The following is a 26,404-nucleotide window of genomic DNA, read 5'->3' as shown; positions in this document are numbered from 1 at the left end:
TATCTATCTATCTATCTATCTATCTATCTATCTATCTATCTATCTATCTATCTATCTATCTATCTATCTATCTATCTATCTATCTATCTATCTATCTATCTATCTATCTATCTATCTATCTATCTATCTATCTATCTATCTATCTATCTATCTATCTATCTATCTATCTATCTATCTATCTATCTATCTATCTATCTATCTATCTATCTATCTATCTAAAGCTTCATATATTAGCTTTCTTTCTTAAATGACTCAGGCCTGTCACACTGAGACTAGAGTTTATTTCTTATGACACATTAACCAACTTATGATTGTCTTACTATTATGTGGATGCTTTCCAAGTGAGTAAAACATATATTGCCTTTTAGCAGAAATCCAATTCTATTTAGCTATAAAGTGCCAGCACACAATAGATGAAATAGACAGTGAACACATTCAGTTCAATCAGAATAAACAAAAACACTTTATTGCAGTGCAGTGTTTTTAACCTATAATGAATTAGAGTTGCTGATAAAGTGCTAGACATATGCAAACCTACAGTTGGGATAAATAGATCTGAAAGTATATATTGCTGAGTAAACAAATGCCTGTTGGATGGATACTGTCTAATAGTTAATACATTTTAATCAGGTGCTAACAGATTGCACCAATAATGGTCTTTCTTTGGGATCAAGATCTTTTGTATCTTGATGGACAAGCATTTGGATCTTCCAGCTCAATAACAGAGAGATTTTTGGGAGGTCTACCACTTCTTTCTTTTGTTTCACAACCTTCTTCATGCGTCTTAACTAGGGGTGTAAATCACACCCATCATAGCGATTCAATTCAGTATCGATTTCCTGACCCAACGATTCGATTATTTTTGATACTCAAGAATACACCACGATACAATTCAATTCGATTAATTGTTTCTTTTTTTTTAACAGAAGTAGAGAAGTTGTACTCCACCTATTCCTATTAAAACCTCATTCACTGAAAAATAGTAATACCCCTGCGTTATAGATTCTGCAAGGCTTTGCATCAAAAAATACTGCATAAAATCAGTGCAATGAGTGCAATGAAATACCTCGGCTCCAGACGTCCCCGCCCCCTCCACAGACAGTTGCACCTCTCCCAAATTGTAGCTCACCGCAAACAGTGCCGCAGACAGGAGGCAGGCTTGTTTTGTTTTCATGACCGAAATTGCAGAAAACAACTGGTGAAGTTTGACCCGCTAGAAGAGCGAGGTGCGCGAGAACGCTGGGACCCTTTTTCCACCTGGATCTCCCCCACTGCCTCGGCCGTATCTAGACCCACAGCGTGTAGCACAGACCACGCTTAAATACTGAGCATAAATAAAAAAAGTCTATGTCAAGCTTACCGCAACAAACTGCTGTAAGAGTATAACCAGGAAGAAAGGTGGGAAGGCAAAATAGGTTTAGCGCCACCGCTACGTCCAGGAGCAATTGGATAAAAATAGACCGCAGAAAAAAAATACATGAATCGATACTCTTGCGGACGTATCGATGCATCGGATCGTCGGCTGTTGGATCGATGCATCGATACAAAACGATTATTATTTATACCCCTAGTCTTAACAATCCTACCACATATAAAGGCTTTTTGCATTTGCCATCAAGAGATCTTCACAGTGCAATTACTGAGTTGGAATTCATTTTTTTGCATGTATTTTTGCTTTAAATGGCTGCAGTCTAAACTTTTGATCAGCTGATTAAAAAGTCAACTTGAGTTTATTTGTTGTTCTCAATACATTCCCTGATTACAACTTTTGGCCTCTTATTCCAATTTTTTCATTTTTTCATTTTGAAGCTCTCATTATTACTGACTCACAATCCAACAGTGCATTATTAAGATTTTTTTAACTGGTCTTTAGATTTTGATCAGGCATGTGCATTTTATGTTAAAACTATTTTAAAGTTGGACCTCACTACCTTGTTTAATTAAATCTGATCTAGTTCACAACCAGACATAATCCAGTCATTATAGTTTAACAATACTTTACAATAACATACATTTAGAGCAAGAAATGTAAGATTTTAATATTTTAATTCTAAGAATTCATCCAAAAAATTTCACATATATTTTTTGATGTGCAGACTGTTTGCCCCGCGGCGAGTTTGATGTCAAGTTGCATCATGTGATCAATAGGCAGTAAATATTCTTTGTACCACCTGTTAATGTCAACTTGTGGTATCTTTTTTCCTTATACCAGTATCTATGTCAGTATTATATATGTGTGTTAGCTTACTCAGTCCTTTGTTCTCTGCTCTCTCTTTCTGATGTCAGCCTGTTTGGTTCTTTCCCTTCGTGAAGGAACACTAATAAACAAAGAGGAAACCTCCAAAGGCCAAAGTTTTCTAAGGCCTAAAGTGTTTTCAAAAGATGTCATTGTGATACTTTGTCTTTTGATCCTTCATGCCATCTCCATCTCGCTCGTACAGGGAATAAACCTTTCACACACCACTAAAGACAGAACACACTCGGAGCAAAGTCATCTTATTGCGTCATTCTTCCAAAAGATCAGAGGTGTTTTATGGGATTTACTTTGAGATTTTATTCCCCTGCTAAGAAGTAATCATAAATTAGAAATTATCTCAAACTAAACTAGCAACCTTTGCCAGTACCCTTACACAGTGGTATGCTGTTGAAGATTCTCATTCATCCAGGTTATAGTCGTTTCAAAAAAGTTTAAAAAAACAAACCACTGGACTTTGTTTTCCAAGTTTGAAGACATTTCGCTTCCCATCCAGGAAGCTTGTTTTCTTAGATGCTTGTTTTCTAAGCCTAAACAAGGCTTTGTTGGGCTACCCTATAAAGTTTGAAACTCAGAGCTAACATTTTGAAATTTCTTCAAACTTGGAAAACCAAGTCCAGTGGTTTTTTTTATTTTATTTTATTTTTTTGAACGCTTTACCAGTGATGTTTATCCTTTGTGAGATAAATAGCTCTAATGTTCATAAATTTGTTAAAAAGTAAATATTTACAGCCTGAGGCTTATGTCATTCCTCATGGCTTCATTTTTTTATTACAAATCTCGTTATGTTTCCTCCTATACGGTCTCTAAAAGAGGCCCTGTCTATTATGATGCTATGAAATCTAACGTCTCAATCATTTTTATTTTGCTTATTGCACAAATGTACAACTTGCGTCTTAAAGCACATTACAGCTTAACATGTAATTGGTCAAACAGCTGGTCTCGTTATTATGTAATTATCACCTGGTGTAAACCTAGTCAGAATGGGAATAATAGCAAATTATAAAGTTTTCTACTCAAGTCAAATTTACTTAAGTTCCATAATTAAGGAATTCATCTCAATTGTATTGAGCCCCTGGTGTTGCAGCAAGTAAAGCCTGCCAAGTTACCTGGGCTAAAACTTACACAGTGATGCTTTAAAGAAGTCTTCAGTTTTATTCGACCTGTAAGATGTCATCTACCTCAAACAGCTCATGCTTCTAAAGGCAGGAAATAGACAGAATTGTAGACGCAGAAGTTAAGGATTACTTTCTGTTTTTTTGTTACTTTGTGTTTTTTTTTCCAAACAAAAAAAAAATTAAAAACAATCCACTGGACGTGGTTTTCAGGATTGAAGACGTTCGCTTCCCATCCAGGAAGCTTTTTCAATACAAAATGTCAGGAATAGCGTTGAGTTTGAGGTTTTATACAGTAGCCCAACAAAGCAATGAAACGTCTTCAAACTTGGAAACCAAGTCCAGTGGATTATTTTTACTTTCTTTTGGAATGACTATGATCTGGATGATTGAGAACCTTCACCAGCATACTTGTGCTTTTGTGTTATCAAGAAGTACAAAAAAATTAAACAAACCAATTAAGACAAACAAGTACAATAATTAATCAGTCAAAACAAAAATACCTGTGAAAAAAGAAACACAATATAACAGAGTTAAAGGCATAAATACCTTTGTCATTGATTTATTCCAGATTGCCACAGATATGAATGGTCCCTTTTCAGCATTAAACTGTTGTCTTTCCCTGCTTCTACAGAAATTTCTGAGTTCTTTTGGTTTTAAAAGTTGTTAGAATGGAGCTAATGATTGTAGGTAAATTTCAATTTGTCATGCAGACAAAAAGAGAGTGATTGCTTCACCCTGTTTACAATGTTTATAATTAATTGCAAAGGCCAAATTATGTGGTAAAAAGTTTTTCAAAGAGCCTCTATTTCATTTTGTTTTCTGTGCCAGATGAACACTTTTCCTTCCTCACCTCTTCTTATCACCCCCACATTAGCACACAGAGGAGAGGTTGTCCAACGGGCTGTGTCCCACGTCTAAGAGCTCAGTTGGAACGTTTATCCTGTCCACCATCAGAAACGGCTGAGTGGTCAGTAAGGGACCCTCTTTAGAGCCACCTGCAGCAACCTGAGAACAAATGTATTCTTATGTGGGCCTGGCTTGTGTAACGTGACAGCCAGACAGGTTTTCCTTCACTCTCACATACACACTCACACACACCCCTACAGCCACACACTTTAGGATCTCTTGAGAAAGCGTCATATGAAAGGCTATCATTGAGAAAGGAGGTAAAGAAGAAGCAAATAGAAGAATGTCTTTAGCATGTGAATGGTAGAGGCTTGGTTTTCCAGAAGCAGGTAGGGATAGGCTTGGCTTAGTGTGGAGAGAGGGAATCCAGTGGAAAATAAGGTTGTTGTTTTTTTTTTTTTTTTTTAACACAATTATTAAATATTTTATTAATGAAAATGTTTCTCAATAAATCGAGTTTGTATTATGTAAAGAGTGCACACTTAAAAAAATTGATTTGGAAAAAGTGTGGATGTACCAACTATTTTTTTTTGTTTGTTTCCTATCCTTCCTGTCATGACGTTTTAATAAATAAACGTTACATTACTCAGTTGTATAATGGAAAAGGCTTTGTAAAGCAGTATTTTACTATATCCTTCTTATAAAAAAACTAAATGATTTGAAAATGAAATTTCCGAATCTTTATAATTTGATACTAATTAGCATAATTAAAATGATTAGCCTTACTAAAACAGCAGCCCTAGTGTGCATATGCTACAAAATGTAGATCAATATGGTAACCAGGAGATGACATGACATGCTGTGATCAGTTTAGCCTTCCTGTTATCTGCATAAAAACCCTCACTCTCTTGATCCTATATTGTTGGGTTTTTTATTTTTTATTTAACCTTTATTTAACCAGGAAAAACGATTCCCATTGAGATTAAAAACCTCTTTTTCATGGGAGTCCTGGCCAAGAGGCAGCAAAGTTACATAAAAAGCAGAGAACTGAATAAATGCAAGTACATTTCCTGCACAATTCCTAAACCTAACCCTTATCATAACTATTAGAAACACATGCCTAACTGTAAACCTACCCTGAACTTGATTCACACCTTAGTACTAAACCTAGCCCACACACCAACAAGCCAATCTGTCCTCATAGGGACCAGTCAAGTACAAATAAAGAGGTACTTGATTCTACAAGTACCTATAAAGAGACGTTCACAAAGTATCTTAGGTGCAGCTGGAATGAAGGATTCCCATGTTATCTCAATGTAGAAAGGTCGATCTGGAGTATAGTGAAGCTGAACGAGGCGACATTGGCAAATATAGGGAAGTGAACAGTAGGATTTTGAAGAAGTTGGCAACATACGATCGCCGCCTCGCCTTCAGTGTTCTGTCTTGCCTATAGAATTATCCAATCTACTGCTATGCCCTTCTGTAGCTTTGAATCATCACAATTAGCTTCTACAGCTAGCCCGAAGCCAGCTGTAGCTTCTCCATACTGTTACTCTTTCCCCCAGTGGGCTTCTCAGCTCTTCCTCCTCTCTCTGCTCGAGTTTTTACGTTCCCAGGAGGAATCCTCCAATCTCCCACTGTGTTTCCGTAGTCTAAGATGCTGACATGACCTGCAGCCTGGTATCGTTTCAGTTTTCTTCCCTTCCAGTGTTCTCACAATGATTTCCCGCTGCTCTTGTCTGAGCTTCAGAATGCCATCTCATCTAACCCTCTGTTGTCCAGGTAATTATTTCACCAATGCAGAACAGCAGAGCCCCCAAGGTGGGTCACAGATACTCGGAAGTTGGTATTTCCTGGAGGAGAACCCGGAATATCTTGATCCTAGGGACGTTGAAGGTTTTATTCGGCTTTTCAAAAATGCAAAAAGCACTGCGATTTGCTCCTAGAAATCAATGTCTGCCATTGTGGAAATCAACAACATTCAGACTCGATGACAGAAGATCCTTTCGCCCCCTGGACAAATTCGCATGACTCAAGAAAAACATGCAAATTCGGCGAAAATGTTGCAGAGTTCGCGTTCGATGTAAACACACCATAGGTCCCCAAAATGTAGCATAATCCTACAAAATAATCCCCATCAGGTAACAAAAACCTGGCCCCTCGCACGTCTTTTGGAAATTTAGAAACCTTAATTTACATAGCCTCCACTCCACCCAGCTGTAAACTATGCAGTAAATACGCTACAATTATAGCCAGTTAGAACAATTGCAGTGTCTCTGTATGATAGTGCATCCAACTGCATGCAGCATGCAGGCAAAATGCGATTTGATTGTATTTTTGAATCTGAATGTTAAAACATTTCTGCAGTAAGTATTCAGAAATCCAAAAGTAAATCGTATGATACCAGGATCCATATTTTCAATATAGTTTACTAAAAACAGCTGTATTTACTTAAAAAACTTGCAATATTACTGCAGACTTCGCACCCCAGAAGAGCAGAGATGTGAATTAGGAGGGCAGATAAATTTTCAGCACAGTGGAGCGGGTTGGGGCTGAAATACGTGTAAAATGGCAGTAACGCTCAGAACCTATGCATAGAGAACCTATGCATGCATGGGGAGGACAATCAGGCTATATGCAAAGAGACCCCAGGATCTTCTTGGTGCAAGGCAGCAGTGCTGCAAATTGCCCCATTCTACTTATGTAATGAATTGCTACTTATCTTTGTTGCATGCATAATATCTACTTATGTAGAAGTTTGCATTTATTGATAACCAAAATTTATTTTAAACCAATAAAAGCAACACCTTAAGTTCTAATAAACACTCTCCAATGATTGGTTATTGTGTGTTGCATTTGTAAACACAATTTTCTTAGGCATAATTTAATAAAGGATAGTTTTGAGATTTGTTAGAGTATCAAACTCTACTACTTTTACTAATCAAACTGTATTTTTACTCTTTACTATTTTTTTTTCTTTTATTCTTATTTTTTAACTCACTGGAACAGAAAACTGAGCATATTCCGTGAGAAATTTGCACCCGTTATACACAATAATAAATTTCCATCTCCAGTCACAGTCAAAATAAGCTATTTCTGTGTGGATGTCTATCAAAAGGTGGAAGGTAATATGTATAGTGTAGACAGGGCCCTTACCCCTTTAAATTCAATATTCTGCTTTGTGCAACAGACCCTTCTTCCTCACAGTCTTTTTTACACATAAATAATTACATGCAGAAAATCATAAACAAACACACGCAAGCCTTTGAGTGGCAGGTATCCTCTGAGTGATTGGCATTGTTAATCCCTGTTGTCACATCAACAATGCGAGTGCCCATTTGTGTGTGTCTGTGTGTTTGTATGTATGTTAACAGTGATTAATTATCTCTCTCATGCTGAGGATCTCCTTAGGTTATTGATTACGTCATGAATCAAACCCACAGGGGGATGATTTCTTTGCACTAACAGGGAATCAATTAGTGTCTGGGGACTTGTTTACTTACGCGCTTGCTGCCATGTAAATGTGTGTGTCCATGAATGTGTGTTAGTTTTATTGTATGTGATACAATAAGAGTCTGGATGTCTCTAAATGTAAGGATATGAAACTGGAGGCTCATTAATGCTCTTTTTGGTTCTGTGTTTTTTTTTTTTTTCTTCAGCATCGGGACTATGATGCGTCGGGTTTTCGTGCTGCGAACCATCAGCATGGTCTTCCAGAGTTCCTTACTTACAGTACTAGAACCTTCTCCGCTTATGAAAGGTAAGAAACTGTATGTAAAACAAGAATGTCAAGTTAGTAAGCTCGACAGTAATAGCTACCATCCAACCGAAAAAGTTCAACACCAAGACAGTTTGAGGAAAAATATTGGAGATTTAAACAAAGTTTACAAGAAAATACAACAGTTTGCAAATTGACTCAAAAATGGCACCCTTACACACATATATATATATATTTTTTAAATAAATTGAAATTTGTTACAATGTCACTGATGAGCTGCGCGCTATGTGGTTCGTACCTGACCAGTAACTCCAAAATTCCTTCTACTGTAAATGTGTCCTGTTTCATAGGAAATCGTTAATTTAGCCATTTTCTTAAGTTGAGAGTCGGCTGATTTGTTAACATGTCATTTGAGGGAAAATGCTGTATTTGCTACTTATGGAATTAGTTTTACACCATACTGTTTACTTCTAATTAAGCAATACTATTTAAAAGTGACACCATTCTTTATTCATAGTACCAATTGTTTACATATACATTTGAAATACTTTAACTGTAATATGCAATTACCTTCTACTGCAATTTAATTTAGATAGCTTCTGTCCAAACTTGATTTATTCATTTTAAAGTAAAACCCATCTGTATATATGCTATTGTACATAACCGTAAAAACCCTTTTTATAGTAATATCCACCTGGATATTATATTTGGTTCATATCCAGCTGTAAATTTAGTTCATAACACTAGTTATCTATATATTATATTCATCTATTAGTAAGATTCTGTTTATAATGGTATTCATCTCTATACTTATTCAGTAGAAACCCATGTCCTGTATTTATGGAACCATTATTTATCCTGCACTTGCTGCTATCGCACTTCTGGTTAGACCTTAACTGCATTTCGTTGCCTTGTACCTGTACATGTGTTATGACAATAAAGTTGAATCTAAATCTAATTTAATCTAATTCGCCCTTTATGTAATTTCTTACTACTATACCCACCTCTTCCTACTACACTGAATTAAGAGTAAATATTTTTACCAAAAACCAGATACAAACACCTACCTACGAACTTAACGTTAAAGTAAGTCTTCTTATTTATTCTCAAACTTAGTTTTTCTAATACTATTTTCAGTTCGACGACTCTGGTGTCCTATTCTGAAGTTAAGTGAGTGTATATTTAATAGTACATTGCTTTGTTAGCTGTACTATTTTTGACTTTTCTAACATGTATCATTTACTTACCCTTTTACTTTACGAACTATTTTATCTATCTGAAAATATAAGTTATCAGATAGATAAGTTATAGTCAATAATGTCCGCGTACTTTAGTGGAATTTTAACCGAACAATTCTTTACTTATACTTAAGACCTTTTTAAGAAATTTTTTTTTTTACTTTTATGTGGGTACATATATCTTAAGGTAATGCTTCTCTACCATCTCTGAATTTCTGTTTGCTTTGTGGGTTTAGCCAAGTGAAGCTCTGATTTCTAGCCTCACATTTTAGGAACAGTCATGAATTTCTGACTTATTTGCTTATGGATATTTTGACCACATTAATTTAGTAACGTGTAACTGGTGGACTATGATCAAGTTTTGTTCATAACCCTAACCCTAAAACTGTATATCAATAAAGTATTCAAGAAGGTATTTTTATACTCTGTAATGATGATATAGATCAGGGGTCACCAGCCTATCATCTGGAGGAACTAGGCCTCTCCCACGGACCAAATTAGGAGCCAACTAGAGTTATATCATATCCTCAACATACCCCAAATCTGGACTTTGGGGCTGTAAGAGAAAGCCCAGACTTCATGTATTGTAGATGTGTGATGTGCATGAATTTAACATTAAAGGCATAAATGTCTTCAATTCAATTCAGTTTATTTTTCAATTCAATTCAGTTTATTTATACAGCGCCAAATTCACAACACAAGTCATCTCAAGGCACTTTACAGTTCAACCAGATCATACAGTCAAATTGATTCAAATTGAGCTTCACAGGTGCATGTATTCACCTGTACAGGTTTTATAGATAACTGTCACACAAGGGATAGAAGATATAAAGATAAAAACACTGATTTGGGTTTACATTGAGTTTCCTATTTTGAAATAAAAAAGTTGTAGAAAATTTGAAAAAGAATATCATAAGCATATAGTCTGGAGTTGTTTAAATTTTGAACTATAAGTTCTAGGGGTGGAACAGTTGACAAAATCCACGGTTCGGTTCGGTTCACGGTTTCGTGGTCACGGTTTTCGGTTCGGTTCGGTACATGTTTATTGTTACACCGAAAAAATAAAAAATAAATAAATAAAAATTATTAAAATGAATGAAAATTTTTTTTTAATGAAATTATTGGAAAAAATCCCCAAAAATTTATGAATTGCAATTATTTTTAATGATTCGCGGAAACCATGGATCATTTCCGCATGTTTTGCTGCTTTGAATTTAATCATCTCACGCATGCCCTCTACGATCTACAAGGAACTCAGAGCGGAGCGGACGGGAGCCACAGCGGAGGCTGTAGGCTTTGCTTTGTGCAGGCGGTCTGGAGCGCAGCGGGGCGGAGCGCTGACGGAGTATGTTGGATTTCGGGGTTAGCATGACATGTTGGTCATGTTGCTGTTAGCATAAATAAAACGTGTTGCACAATGCTTGCACACTGTTGCACTTTTATCCACAACTTTCTTTCCGCCGTCATCGTAGGTCACTCTAAATGCAAAGTGGTCCCATACAGCAGACCTATAAAGTGCTGCTGGCGCGTCAACTCCTGTCAGGGGTTGAGGTTAAAGGAATAGTACACCCAAAACATGATTAGCCTTCATTTTCTACTCACCCCCATGCTGAACAACACTCTGGAGTACTTTTTTGATATCTCAAATGCATCTGGAGATCTGGGAGGCTTCTTGCTGTCTGCTGACATTCAAATAATGGAGGTCTACGGTGCCCGAGACAGAAAGGTCCATAAAAGTCCACAAAAAACGTGTCAATATTCCTCCATACTGCTCGTCCAATGTATTCCAAGTTTCCTGAGTGGGTAGCATCCAGAATTTACTCGAAACGAAGTCATTTAGAATGTTTTTAGAGCATAAACAGTAGTGTATAGGATTCCTGAAAGCGCGCACATGCGCGCTCACGACGCTACGGAAGCCGGCAGACCAAACCAGATGAAAGTGCGCATTCAGCGTCTGCTCTGCCAATAATGCAAGCGTAGAAGAAGAAATGTGCTGTTTACCTGTGCAAAGAAAGAAACAACGAAAGAAAAATGTCTGAGGACTTCAGTGTTGAGGAAGAGCATGAGTTCTTTGCCGAGCTGAATGCGCTGGTTTGGTCTGCCGGCTTCCGTAGCGTCGTGAACGCGCATGTGCACGCTTTCAGGAAATCCTATACACTACTGTTTATGCTCTAAAAACATTCTAAATGACTTCGTTTCGAGTAAATTCTGGATGCTACCCACTCAGGACACTTGGAATACATTGGACGAGCAGTATGGAGGAATATTGACACGTTTTTTGTGGACTTTTATGGACCTTTCTGTCTCGGGCGCCATAGACCTCCATTATTTGAATGTCAGCAGACAGCAAGAAGCCTCCCAGATCTCCAGATGCATTTGAGATATCAAAAAAGTACTCCAGAGTGTTGTTCAGCATGGGGGTGAGTAGAAAATGAAGGCTAATCATGTTTTGGGTGTACTATTCCTTTAAGGATTTTTGCCACTTGCCCTTTGGGCAAGTGACTTTCACATTTCATTTGCCCAGAAACAATTTTTAATTGCCCAGTATAATGTTTGATAAATATAGTTCCTAATATTCATTTTTGTATATATTTCAATGAAACATGTTTGTTTTTTAAAGGTTTTTTGTAATTCAGTATTTTTTAATTTTACAGGTTCCTGGTGTGTATATGCATGCCTCAGATAATGAACTCAAGCCTACATTACCGTGTTAACATGCCTTTCAATCCTTCCTGCACATTCTTTTCAAACTAAACTTTGCTTTAAACTGTTGTGTGCTTGGGAAAAATACAAATTGTAATGTTAAAAATCTAAAAAAAAAACTTGACGTGTTAAAAACTTAAGATAAATCACAAGATAGAAGTCAATATCACAAATGAATAACTTATTTTAGAGTCACAGTATGTTTATACAAGATAATACTATTAATATAATGTGACTTTTCTAGAGAATCATTATACAGTTATTTTATACAGGGTTTCCACAGTCTTACATAATTTCAGAATTCCCTGACTTTTAACTGACTCAGGATTAGTTTTCCCTGACAAAATAAATGCAGCAACAAGACAATAATAATAAAATAACAGGTAACCAATTTAACATGTTTAGCTCTATAACATTTAAATGCACCTCTCCAATGTCTGAGAGAAAAAAATTAATGAAAATTTTTTAATGTATGACCACTGTACAGAAGACTGCCATATGATAGCGCTTTCTAGCTTGTTTGTCGTTTTGGTAACTACATCAAAATTACCGCTAGGTTGACAAAAATCACGCCATCTGGCTAAAAAATCTCGCAGCTTTTTCAAATCACGCTTTTTCAAATTAGAGAAAAGAATTTCATCTTCTTGCACTCAAAACTTATAATGCTCACACTCAAAACATGCGCTCTCTCTCAAATATTTTCTCTTCTCTCTCAAATCTTTGTTTCTTCTCTCAGATTTAATGCTTCTTGCACAGATATTTTCTCCTCTCGCTTGCCTCCTTCTCTTCGCGCACAAACCGCACTCTGCTCGAGTCTCAGTTACGCTTGCTAACCTGTAGGCTCTGCTTGCGGATTTTTTTTGCTCTCTCTCAGATTGGATCAGATTGTTGCCTAGCAACCATTCCAGCCAATAGAACGACAGCCTCAGAAATGGTGCGCTTGTCTAACTCTACTGAGCGTGCCTGTGATAAACCTTACCGACAGTAAAATGGCTTTTTAATTTAAAATATATCTGTTTTCAGACGTGACGTGATGTGAACAGAAAACTCCCGCCTCAGAGTTGCTCATCAGAAAAAAAAAAGTTTGCTGGTCAGGGCAGATGCTAATTCTGCCTCCAGCAGAAATTTAAGTGACTTTTCATTGGTGATTCTTGAATCCCCCTTTATTATTTCCTTTTTTATTTTCCTGATTGTTGTTGTTTTTCAGCTTCTTATTTTAATAGCTTTTAAATTAAAAAGCCAACTTATTGTCGGTAAGGTTTATCACAGGCACACTCAGTCGAGTTAGACAAGCACACCCTTTCTGAGGCTGTGTACTCTATTGGCTGGAAAGGTTGCTAGGCGACGATCCGATCCAATCTGAGAGAGAGCAAAAAAAATCCGCAAGCAGAGCCTACGGGTTTGCAAGCGTAACTGAGACTTGAGCAGAGCGCGGTTTGTGCGCGAAGAGAAGGAGGCAAGCGAGAGGAGAAAATATCTGTGCAAGAAGCATTAAATCTGAGAGAAGAAACAAAGATTTGAGAGAGAAGAGAAAATATTTGAGAGAGAGCGCATGTTTTGAGTGTGAGCATTATAAGTTTTGAGTGCAAGAAGATGAAATTCTTTTCTCAAATTGAAATTATGTGCTCTTGCATTATGGCAGGATAATTCTCCCATAAGTTTCATTAAATAATTTAGATTTCACAGATTTTGGCTGGTAAAAATGAATTCAGCTTTCCAAAGAATCTGGTTAGTCATTGTTTCGTCTTTATTTCATAATGGGAATGATCACTTTCTCACCTACAGATAGGTTGATGTTTTTTTTTTTTTTCATGTATAGTTTAGGGTGGTATAAACTTAGTTTGATGTGCTGATAATGAAGGATGCAAAGACTTTTAACTGTGAAAGGGAATAAAACATACAAACTACAAAGAGCTAAGATGCCTCTGCATCCCCAGGACCCCTGCTGTGGCTCAAACAAAATAAGGGCTGATAAAACTTACCAACAGGAATCAACTCTCTTTAATCTTGCAAACTGCAGCTCCAGCTGATGCTTTTTGAACACATTTTCCAAACAGTGCAGTTTAAATAATGACCAGTCAGATATTTAGCATTTCCTTTGGATCTTATTAAAAAAATAAAATTATGAAAATTGACACAAATAACACATTTGATTACCTTGGACAGCCAGTCTGGTAGTGTTTGGCATTCTCTACTCCTCCATTTGACTTTACCAAATATATCAGCTTCCCTATCAAACCTCTCAAGCTGAACGTCAGGGCCCATCATTCTGCCTCTGTTCCAAAGCTTGACAAAGATTTCAGAAATTTTAAAGCGGAGGGGAACAAAAAGAAAGGAAACAGAAAAACATTCGGTTTCAGATTTTCAATATTACATGATAACACTCCGCTTCCCACTCTTCCAGTCTGATCAGGCAGAGTGTCTGTTTGACTCCGGCAGCTTCGCATCGCTGACTGAAGATACTTATTCGGCAAAAACTCTGCCGTCTTCAGTGAATAATTCAGTGTTCGTGGGAGAAGAGACAGATAGGCTCTGTGGTTCCTCTGTGTTTTCCCACTAACACTGCTCTGCCACTTTCCCCTTAGAGGATAACACTACATGTGTTTTTGGAGATGTATGTGTGGGGGGTAGACTCTACTCCTCAGCATCTTACCTTTTTCTTTCTGCTTTATCTCTTTACTTTGACTTTTACATAGAAAAAGTATGAGGAAAACAGAGTAATATAGCTTTTATATCCGTCAGGATAGTGTTTTTTTTTTGTTAAATTTGGATTCAGATGCAGATGTTTTGAGATTGAATAAGACTTACTTTCCTCTCATGTCTTTGCTTGTGTAGGAATGGCAGTCCTGAGCATGAGCGTTCAACACTTCCTGGGTGGTCTCATCACCACGCTCACCTTCACTACCATGATGCATTGCACCCAGAGGGCAGAGGAAAGCATTCAGGTAACAAAGACTTCACTCACTGTGTGCTCTCTTGATTTGTTTCTGGTGCCAGTCGTGTTATTCAGCAGTGTTAGGTCATATCCTACGCCTTTACAAATCCCTTATTTTTCCCTCTGATCCAGAAAGGAAAGTCTATGTTCTTTCCTTGTTTTTATTTTCTCTAATCTGACTTGGCTTTATGTACTATTTTGTAATATAAAGTCATTTTACTTGAGGGATTGTCAGAAAGGGGCGTTACCACACCTGCTCCCTGCTTTACCTGCCGCTTCTCACCAGCTGTTTCCAACTGTGAAATCTCAACATCAATAATTATTAAATCATTTATTGCTTTCTTCTTTTCTCTCTGTCTTCATCTGCCTCCGTCTATCATACCAAGTTCATTTTTAAATGCTCTGACTGATTCCTAAAATTTTGCTCTCCTCTTTTGTTTTCATGTTTTTGGCCAAACTCCTTTTGTCCCCGTTAAATCTGGGCCTAAAGGTGATAGAAAAAGCCGTTTAGACGCCACTCAGTCAATCTTTGAAAAGTGACAAATTATGATTATCGCAGTGACAGTGACTCCTTTTGCGTGTAACAGTAACGAAAAAAAAGCAGGAATCTGTTATAAATTCTGATCAATATTATGAGCAAAACTTTACAAAAATTGGATAAGAGTTTTATTAGGCTTAGGAAGGATCTATTTGTTTATTACTTGGGATTCTCAGAACAGAAAGAGCATCAGTTTGTCTTGGCACATGTTCAGTAGCATGTGCGTGTTACTGAAAGTAGTGCTATCCAGTAACAGAAAGCTGATAGCATGAGTGCTTGTGAAGGATACCGAGGAGAAAGAAACAAAATCTGTGAAACAAGTTGCTCAGGATAAAGACACTCCATTTCGCTTTGGTCACACAGGCTTTCAGAGATCTCTGCATCGGAGCGCTGCCATAGGCTGCCCCTGAAGCTCTCGCTCTCTGAAGTCACCCTGAGATCCTCACCTCTTGGTCAACAAGGTTTTTGATAGTATATTTTTAAAAAACGAGATCATTCTTATGTTGATTGTATTTAGATCCATTGTACGGTGAATCTTTTCATCAGGCAAAAAAGAACATGATGTACCATGATAAAAACAGAATACTTACGCGACCTCTTGGACGAGTCATTGATGCCCTTTGGGTGTCATTTTTGAAGGCTAATAACTCCTGGGCAAGTTCACCACTTTTCCATGTTTTCTGTTTTTGTGAATAAATACTAAAGGCTCTGACATGACTCTTCCCAGTCTGATAAATAGACTTCGAGACTTAGACTTGGACAGATTTATTTTGTCATTTTGTATAAGAAATTTCGTTAAGAACAGCTCTCTAGACAATTTCATTTTTTAAAGTGCAGCCTTGATAAGGTAAGCAGCAGTTGCTGATGAAGATTCTCAGTCATCCAGGTCATAGTCATTCCGTAAAAATAAAAAAAGTATCCACTGGACTTGGTTTCCAAGATTTGAAGATGTTTCGCCACCTCTCCAGGAAACTTTCTCAATTCAAATGTCTGGATCCGCAGTGAGTTTGAGTCTTATATAGACAAAGTCTTGTATCGCTTGGAAACATGCAAAAAAGCAGCAGTTGTTGTTGAGCTGCTACTACTGCCTCCTGAAGCACTCGCTTCTCATGGCTCAGGGGAGGAAGAGGACGGTGATGACGATCATGGTAGCCCCCTGGGTTGAAGAGGCTGACGTGGTTGAAGCAGCAGTGGTGCCATCGGCAGCTTTAGCAGAGACAGACGATGCTGGAGAAGGTGTGGAAACCGGAGGGGGCCGGGAGGAGCCGGCTGGGGATGTTTCAGCATTTGGCAGGGAAGTATCTAGAGTGCTGTCCTCATCTTCACCTGCAGAGGGCTGTACTTCCCTATATGCCGAAGATTGCCTGTGAACGGTCTCAGAGGAGCCTCCATTCACGCAGAGCTCTTTGTTTCTATCGCCGTGGTACAGCATCAGCCCCCCCAGGCCAACAGCACCGTCCGGTACTGCCAGACGCAGCCAATACGCCGTCAGAATGATGGCACAGCAGTTACATATCTCCTTTTTTGAAGAGAGTTCGAGTTGGAAATTATCCATTTTGTTTTCCAAAGAGCGGACATTGGAGAGCAGGATTGATGGAAGCGATGGTCTGTGGGGATCTATCTTTAGCTTCGCAGTTAGCCCCCCTCTGCAGCCTCGCTTTCTCCATCTCGCGCATCTCCTCCTCCTGCTGTTATTTTCCTGCCTCGCCGACATCCATCCTCAGCACTCTGCAGCTCCCCAGACGGTCAAAAACATCAGCATTCAAAACACCTTGTGACCGTAGCTCCAGCAGGTGCCGGCCACCATAGATGCGGGCCCGATGTCCAGCTTATTTGGTTTTAAGCGGCATATTTCGTGAAATTGTCGAGAGGAGCTGCTCTTGGCCGCCGCCTTGGTAACAAACTATAAATATCTCTGATCTTAAGATCAGGCCATGATGTGTTGCTTTTCAAGTATTTTATAATAATAATAAAGTATGTTTTAATTTAAAGGATCGTTCAGGACACTTAAGCATGCTGTACAGCTCAAAGCAAACATACAACCAAATAAAAAATTTATGACAGTACAAATACTATTACAGGTAAAAAAAATAAAAATAGATAAAGTGAACTCCAAGATGGGATGCACTGATGTGAAAGAGATGTTTTTTTTCAGATTGGGATTTGAACAGTGAGAGAGATGGGATGTATTGTTGGTTGGAGGGCAGTGAAATATGGATATGGACAGAAAAGCGACTGAAGGTCCGACAGTGATAAAATAGGCTGATCTAAGGGATCTGGTGGTGATGGAGACCCATCGAAGGTCAGATTATTATGAAGGAACACAACTGTAGATGGCTTCGAACCTGAGAAGATGAGATGATAAGAAGATGATAAAAGATTTGTCAGAGAGCCAGTGAAGCTGCTGTAGGACAGGAATTAAAATCAAACTTCTGAGTTCTGTCACATTTTAGACTTTTACTCGCTTAACAGGATCTTTTTTGGTTAAAAACAAAATGGTGGATTTTCTCTTGTTTTATTATCCTAGTTTATGGTTCTTTTTCCTCTGCATATCAAACCTCTTGTCCAGTTTTCTCTTGTCTTCTGTCACTAATTGTTCTTTTTTTTTTTATTAAAAACATCAATCTGTTTAAATTTTGTTTTTGTGTCTTTTTTAAAATGTTTAACTCTGTCTGCAGAGCATCCTTTCACTCTTCCTCTGCTTCATCATCCCCTGCAACAAACGTTTTTCTTCTAAAACATTTTTCTTTTGTCATTCTTCTTTTTAGGCCACCCACTATAGTTTCCTGGCTACTCTGGAGGTTCTCGGGAAGCTGATGTTCAGTGCTTTGGCCGGTGGAGTGGTGGACTGGTTTGGTTTCCAAGTGGCCTTCCTCTTCTTCCTCACTCTGTCAGCTGGAACGGCCCTGCATGTATGGACGGCCACCTTCACCGGCGCCCTCAGGGAGAATCAGCTCAAAGAGCAGCCCAAATGAGATCATCTTAAAAAGTTTTCATTCAGGGCAAGTCTAGGTGCATTACTGAGAGGAAAATCTTTGTTTTTTGACTACCAGTCGTATCTTAACTAGCAATTTTGTCTTATATCAAAAGTCTTAAATATCAGCCATTCTTTGAAGGAAGAAAAATAACTTCTTTCTTTTTTAGTACTCTGACCGAGTGCACTTTTCATAATCACTTCATGGGCTAAGGTGGCCTTATATTTTATTTATTTTAGCTTTGAGCTTATCTATTGTAGTTAGATAATGGACCCTCTGGAAAAAAGCCTCGATTTCAGGTATTTTTGCTTCGATTATGATAGAAGCAGTCAAATTGGTAATTAGCTTGATGAAAGATAATTTATTGTGTTTGGTAGAGACATTTTAATATATGATGAAAGGTTCATAGTAGCTGAAATTAAGAGTATATCAAAACTTAATCTGCCATCTGAGCAAATTTATGTTTATGTCAGCAATAAGACCTGCAGCCAACAGCAATAGAGCTTCTGTGTTTTGGTCATACTGTAATGTATGTGATCTCCTGTGTTTCAGTGTTTACACTTGTCAACTCGTTAATCTCTGCTACCTCAACCCTTTAGGAAATGACGTAGATGCACAGAACATATAGGATCTGCCCAAGCTTGGAGTGCACACATAGACATCTAACAATAGGTGACTCAAAACAAGGCAGTTGCAGTTTGTCTTCAGAAAGACAAAAGTTTTTTTTCCATCTCATAAACCATATATTACTAAGTAAAACCCTTATGTTGTGTAATCCTAAAAGTGTCAGAGTAAACTGTACTCCTGTAAGAAAAGGCTGCCTTAAACACTGCGTGGTGCCATCTTGTCTTTTTTGACCAGATTCAATAAGAAAGTCAGCTCTCACAAGAAAAACTTGAATGATGGGACATGCTTGGAATTTACCGTTCTAAGTCGCACTGTATTATTTCTTTTTTTTTTACTTTTTAAACATGTTAAATGTAAAATATCTTAAATGGCTTTCCTTGCTACTGTATCACATTAGACTGGTCGCTCACGTAAAGGATTAGAAATTGTTTTGTCGCAGCAGTCTGTGTAAGAATACACTGGTTTCCTTTGAGTGGATTTTGCTAAAGGAAACATTTTGCCACCTGCTTTCTCTCACATTGAAAGGAGAAAAAAAAAAACAATGACATTACATATCTAATAATGTAGCCATGTCCAGACTTGTAGAGTTTGAGAGGCAGAGGACATCTTTTGTCTCTCAGCTACTGTGTTGCCTGAAATTTGCACAAAAATAAAGCTGCTGAGAACATTTTTAATGTGTTTTATATTTATTTATTTATTTTTTTCCCTTCATTATCTGGATCTTATATTTTCTTTGTTTGTAAATATCCCCACTTTTAAAAATCCACTCTGACTTCTAGCGGTCAGATTTAAAGCAGCAGATCTGTGCAGTGTATTAGCTGAGGGCTATTGAAGTGAATAGGGCCTTTGTCACTGTACAGGCAACCTAAACAGCTCTAATGACATAACAAATGCTGCAAGGAAGGATTAGGTGGGTTTACACGGCCCTTCAATACACCCAACTTTACATGTTCCCTACCCACCTTATTATCATGACTTCCCTTCTTATTTTTTCCAAGTGGGACTGAGAGAAAGGGTTTGAGGAATAGCTTTTATTCATTCAGCTTTTTTTCTGAAAAGAACATTCACAGAGAGCAGTCAGTCGCCTTGATTACATTTCCGCTGAAAAATTGCATAAAACCATTAACATATCTTAGGATATAGTTTTCTAATTACTTCAGATTTTTAAAGGCACATGTTTTTTCCTAATTTTGCACTTATTTTTATGTCCAAAATCAAGAAGCAGGTACACTATATTGCCAAAAGTATTTGCTCACCCATCCAAATTATTGGAATCAGGTGTTCCAATCACTTCCATGGCCACAGGTGTATAAATTCAAGCACCTAGGCATGCAGACTGTTTTTACAAACATTTGTGAAAGAATGGGTCGCTCTCAGGAGCTCAGTGAATTCCAGCGTGGAACTGTGATAGGATGCCACCTGTGCAACAAATCCAGTCGTGAAATTTCCTCGCTCCTAAATATTCCACAGTCAACTGTCAGCTGTATTATAAGAAAATGGAAGTGTTTGGGAACGACAGCAACTCAGCCACGAAGTGGTAGGCCACGTAAACTGACGGAGCGGGGTCAGCGGATGCTGACGCGCATAGTGCGAAGAGGTCGCCAACTTTCTGCAGAGTCAATCACTACAGACCTCCAAACTTCATGTGGCCTTCAGATTAGCTCAAGAACAGTGCGCAGAGAGCTTCATGGAATGGGTTTCCATGGTCGAGCAGCTGCATCCAAGCCATACATCACCAAGTGCAATGCAAAGCGTCGGATGCGGTGGTGTAAAGCACGCCGCCACTGGACTCTAGAGCAGTGGAGACGCGTTCTCTGGAGTGACGAATCGCGCTTCTCCATCTGGCAATCTGATGGACGGGTCTGGGTTTGGCGGTTGCCAGGAGAACGGTACTTGTCTGACTGCATTGTGCCAAGTGTAAAGTTTGGTGGAGGGGGGATTATGGTGTGGGGTTGTTTTTCAGGAGCTGGGCTTGGCCCCTTAGTTCCAGTGAAAGGAACTCTGAATGCTTCAGCATACCAAGACATTTTGGACAATTCCATGCTCCCAACTTTGTGGGAACAGTTTGGAGCTGGCCCCTTCCTCTTCCAACATGACTGTGCACCAGTGCACAAAGCAAGGTCCATAAAGACATGGATGACAGAGTCTGGTGTGGATGAACTTGACTGGCCTGCACAGAGTCCTGACCTCAACCCGATAGAACACCTTTGGGATGAATTAGAGCGGAGACTGAGAGCCAGGCCTTCTCGTCCAACATCAGTGTGCGACCTCACAAATGCGCTTCTGGAAGAATGGTCAAAAATTCCCATAAACACACTCCTAAACCTTGTGGACAGCCTTCCCAGAAGAGTTGAAGCTGTTCTAGCTGCAAAGGGTGGACCGACGTCATATTGAACCCTATGGATTAGGAACGGGATGTCACTTAAGCTCATATGTGAGTCAAGGCAGGTGAGCAAATACTTTTGGCAATATAGTGTAGATAAAAAGCAAGGACAAAAAAAACCCAAACTCATGGCTAACTTGGCGAGTATAGGCTTCTTGGTTAGAGCATTGTGCTTGTGCTCGGAGAAGGTTGCAAGTATCCAGTTTGATCCCCGCAGCCTGCATTAAGGGTCCCTGAGCAAGACGACCCAAAACAGCTCCCCGCGCGCCACACAATAGCAGCCCACTGCTTCCCAAGGGGATGGGTTAAATGCAGAGGTAAATTTCTCCATTGCCAGATCAATACATTTCAATTATTATTAACTGATATGAAATGGTGATAGCAAGGTCTCCAAATCCTCCAATACAAGTTCATAAGTTAAAGGTATAGTGGAGGATGTTCGTTTTTCCGGGTGGATCTTCAAACTAACTGGTCCTCCTAATTGTCAATCATTCTGGTGATATGTTTGCCTAAGGCCATACTACATGCTCTACACATTTTCACTTACCAGTCGTGAGTCTGGAATAGTGGAAAAATTGCAAATCTTCTTTTGGAAAGTAAGCTTGTATGAATGATGCAAACAACAACCTTTTAAACAGAGTATGCATAAAGAGAAATTGGCTCTTGCATGCTATAGCAAGTGTTTAATAGGTATTCCCTCTTGGGAGTGGGTACAGGGTTGTGTATGTCAGTTTTTATTTATTTTTTTTAATAGAGAGGGCAAATCTTTTCATAAATTTGCGAAATCTTCCACTATACCTTCAATTAATTGGTCTACTGAGGAGAATGTTTAAGGAAATGAGCCGAGTACAAAATGTCCAGTCCAATAACCTACACAAGGATTTGTGATAATTTAATGACACTACAGTAAAGTAGCTTCCATCACGATATGTGTGCTGATAAAGGGGCTGAAAAGTAAAATCCACACATTAACAACAGTTTGCATATCTAAAAACTTTGTCCACACATCCAGAACCTTTGCTTTAATGGCCTCTCTCTGCTTTCTCTACTAGAGCCACCAGTTGTACCTCTTTGAAATAAGACACCTTTAAAAATGATGGAAAGTCCAACTTTGATTTATTTCCATACTTTCAATCTTCTTAAAGCTGTTATCAAGGTTCTTTTCTTTTCTGACTAGATTTCAAACTATTCCTCCTCAGGGAAGGACAACAATGAAACAGCATGAATTTACCATCACAGAACTCCAGCTTTGCTTTCAGTACAATAGAGGTGAATTTTGAAAGGACAGAGCAGGTAACCAAACAATATAACCAATTTCCTGCTTTACGTTTTAGCTACATAACTCAAAATGAACAGTTTTTACTGAGTGTGTCCTAAATGTTGAAGCTATGCGTAATGGGATAAGTGCTACATAACTTGTGGGTCCTACTGTGATGCCTGCATGGACAATAGAAGGTAGGTAAGTGGTCTGGATCCCACAGTGCTTGATGAGAGTGAGACCTCCTGCTGGGGTTGCCAGATTTGCAGAAACCCCCCTGTGGAGATGCTGCTCATCTTGGGGCCAAACGCCCTGCCACCTCTGTAGTGATTTGGCGTGTGTCTTGTTGCACTTTTCAGCTTTTACCTTCGTTTAAAAAAAAAAAAAAAAAAAAACTACTCGTAGGTGTTAAGGAGGGGGTAAATCTATCTGGTGTTTATGCACAAAACTGATGTGTTCTTTAAATACAAATTTGTTTTAAGCCTCAGTGCTAGGTGTTTGTGTGTATAAATTCCAGAGCTGTAATTATCGGACTCAGATTTTCTATGAGTTATTTAGTTTCTTCAACAATCAGGGCGGGCAACAAATCTAGTCACATCACCAACTTTATACCCATATTAAAGGTGAGGCAAAGCAAAAGATAGCCCTTCACATTCACTCTGTGCCAAGCGTGATCAGCTACTCGCAGCATCACAACAAATGCCACAAAGACATCCAGACAATGGGAAACACAGAAAATAATAAGGCAGATTTTATGAGCATCCAAGAATGGAAGAAGAGTTCATTGACAGTAACAGTGCATATCTAGCCTGGTAGAGTTACCTGTAAAGGAAAGAGGATGGGAGGGAGGCAAGAGAAAGCAACATGTTTTAATCTCTGCAAACAAAGGTGTTGTATCGCTTTTTTTCCTCCTCCTTTTGTGTTCGAGTGCCTTGGGAGAAGAAAGGTGTTGGCTTTTTGCGCTGCTTTTGTCTGGTGGCTAGCAGAATGCTCTCCTGGGAAACCTGAGTGGGCAGGTGGAGTAAGCGGCAGCATCAGGTATCCTTATGCTTCCTTCACTGGAAGTGACTTTGTGTTTGTAGAGCGAGAGTCATGGACACCCTCCCTCCTCTTCACTGTACTTTGGCCATTTCTTCTCATTCATACCAATGCTTTGTTGTCTGTTCTTGGTTTTTCAGCTAACTACATTTTAACGCTTTGATGGAACTTGGACAAGTTTTTGACATTTCAGATTACTTGTTGATCAAAAATCACAACATGCCAAAAAGTTGTGGCAGTGTTTTTAGAGTTTAAAGGTTCTAGATTATAATATCTTTTAAACAGCCACTGGCAACAGAAATCTAGTTCAATCCAACTTCAAATGACAGGGATATCAGGATAATAAAAATAACGTCTGAAATTGTTTATAGGGATGTCTTGATGAGATACTGATATCAGATATTGGTCTGAAATCAGCCAAAAGTAAAAGTATTGGAACATTTTGTCCTCTATTTAAAATCTCTGATATTGGCTTACTGATCGAAACACTTCACTTCTATCTGCTTCTGTTTAAAATGTATGTAACCCATTAGTAGTTAATAATAAATTGGTCAGGTGTTCCCACGCCTATATGGTCTCTGTTTGAGTGAGAAAAGTTGGTATAATTCGTACTGATATATCTTTTCAGTATCATTGTCAGTCAACACAAAAAGACGCAATATTTTTATCGTATTGGAAATTAAAATGTATAGGGACATCCCTATTTATTTATATTTACTAAGGGTAAAAGTACACCTTCTCTAGAGGAGGAACAAATCAAATATCTTGGAGGAAATTTAAAAAAGAAACACACATTGCTAATTACTTACTGCTCTCGGTTTCTCTCTGTGTTTAGTTTTTTATAGCAGACAGGCTTTAAAAGCTCAGCTCCTTTAAGTGATCTGCAAACCTTAGCAACACCTCAGCTAGTTCCTCTTGCTCTTCTAAAGTCATGCTCTCTCTTGCAATTGATGCTTGGCTCCCAAACCGAATCATGCCACTCAGTGAAGGCTGAAAAAAAATAAGTTGATCTTACTTGTGTTCAAATGTTTATCTATTACCTTACACAGTAAAGTAGTGTTGACATCCTGCCACGTCTCAGTGAGAAGGAACGTCTCAAAGTTTATACTTTGCAGTGGTTGCTGCCAGAGGAACACCTTCAAACAGAATCCATTTATCTTATCCAGGCTTTTTTGCATGTCTTCATTTCAACCTCTCAGTTTTGTGTTCAATACTTCTTGATGATGAATTGTCTCTTCTGCGGTTTGCCAACTTTGCCAAGCACACATCACTTTCTAGTTGATTTGAGTAATCATATGTCTAAAGTTCCTCCTGCAGCTCATTTACACAGGACTGTAACACTGGCCCTCTATATGGATCAATAATATTTATCCTCTGCTTCCAGTTCCTCACACAGATATATCCAAAAAGAATTTTTATTAAAACTTTAATTTCTTTCTTTCTTTTTCTATCATTAAACTTTATGATGGTCATCATTGTCATCATGCAAAAAGGATGACTGGCAACAAGAGCTTCACTAAGCAGAGAGCAAAGGGTAAAAGTAACGGCTGGGTTTATTATTCATATTATTCATCATTGCTGCAGCTCCATCACTGCAAAGACTCGTCTATTTATTCCACATAACGAAAATTTACCCTCCTATTATTTTCCTTGTTTTCTGTTTGACAGTGCCTTTCAAAATACAATGTCACTCTTATATTATCTCTATCCAAGAAACACGCATTCCCCAAGATCTGAAAATGTTGACTTATATTTGGAGAATCATCAAGTTGTAATGTATTTTTCCTACTCTTGGATATTTTTCAGTTATGAGTGTGTCTGGCAAATAAGCCACCTGAAATAGGGACTTAAGCTACAGCGGGTGAAATTACTATTGAACACGCCACCGTTTTTCTCTGTAAATATATTTCTAGAGGTGCTAATGACATGACATTTTCACCAGGTGTCGGCAACAATCCATGTAATCCACACATACAAGAAATCAAACCATAGATATCCAGAAATTAAGTTATTTATAAAATTGTGAAATGGCAAAAGGAAAAAGCATTGAACACAGTGATAAAAAAAAAAAAAAAAAACATTGTACAAAAGTCTTTGTTGGCAATGCTTCAAGACACCGTCTGTATGGATAAATTGGACCCATGCTTTGCTAAGGTGGGATTTTGGCCCATTCTTCCACACAAACGGTATTCAAATCTTTAAGGTTTTGTGGGCCTCTTCTATGTACTCTGATCTTTAGTTCTTTCCATAGATTTTCTATTGGATTCAAGTCAGTTGATTGGCTGAGCTTTATTTTCTTTCTGTGAAACCAATCGAGAGTTTCCTTGGCTGTGTGTTTGCGGTCATTTTCTTGCCAACGTGTCCTCCAACGTTTCATCTTCATCATCCTGGTAGAAGGCAGCAGATTTTATATCAACAATGTCTCTGTACATTTCTCCATTTATCCTTCCTTCAATTATTTAAAGTTTGCTAGTACTATATCTGAAAAAAAGGCCCACTCCATGATTCCCACCTCCAAAAAAAGACTTCAATTTTGGTCTCATCTAACCAAACTATGTTCTCCCAGTCTTCCACAAGCTTTTCTGAAACTTAAAGATGCTTTTTTTTCTAACAGTGCAGTCTTGCATGGTGAGTGTGCATACAGGCCATGGCGATTGAGTGCGTTACTTATTGTTTTCTTTGAAACAAGTGTACCTGCTAATTCCAGGTCTATCTGAAACTCTCCTCAGGTGGTATTCGGCTCTTGGACGACTCTTCTGATAATTTCTTTCAC

At 38.3% G+C, this 26,404-nt stretch overlaps 1 protein-coding gene across 1 annotated transcript in view; it reads left to right on the top strand.

Moving 5' to 3' along the window:
• The window catches only part of mfsd3 (major facilitator superfamily domain containing 3), a 38,670-nt gene extending 19,044 nt beyond the window's left edge, over window positions 1-19,626 (top strand). Inside the window, exons 4-6 of the mRNA XM_038287255.1 lie at window positions 7,878-7,978; window positions 14,713-14,822; window positions 18,119-19,626. Coding sequence (XP_038143183.1) covers window positions 7,878-7,978; window positions 14,713-14,822; window positions 18,119-18,325 — 418 coding nt within the window. The 3' untranslated portion in view covers window positions 18,326-19,626. The remainder of the gene's footprint in view (window positions 1-7,877; window positions 7,979-14,712; window positions 14,823-18,118) is intronic.
• Window positions 19,627-26,404: the final 6,778 nt, after the last annotated feature.

The sequence above is a fragment of the Cyprinodon tularosa genome, unplaced genomic scaffold (genome assembly GCF_016077235.1).
Source record: "Cyprinodon tularosa strain WSP-4 unplaced genomic scaffold, ASM1607723v1 ctg238, whole genome shotgun sequence".
Classification (NCBI taxonomy): Eukaryota; Metazoa; Chordata; class Actinopteri; order Cyprinodontiformes; family Cyprinodontidae; genus Cyprinodon; species Cyprinodon tularosa.
This window is presented reverse-complemented; position numbering and strand designations above follow the sequence as displayed.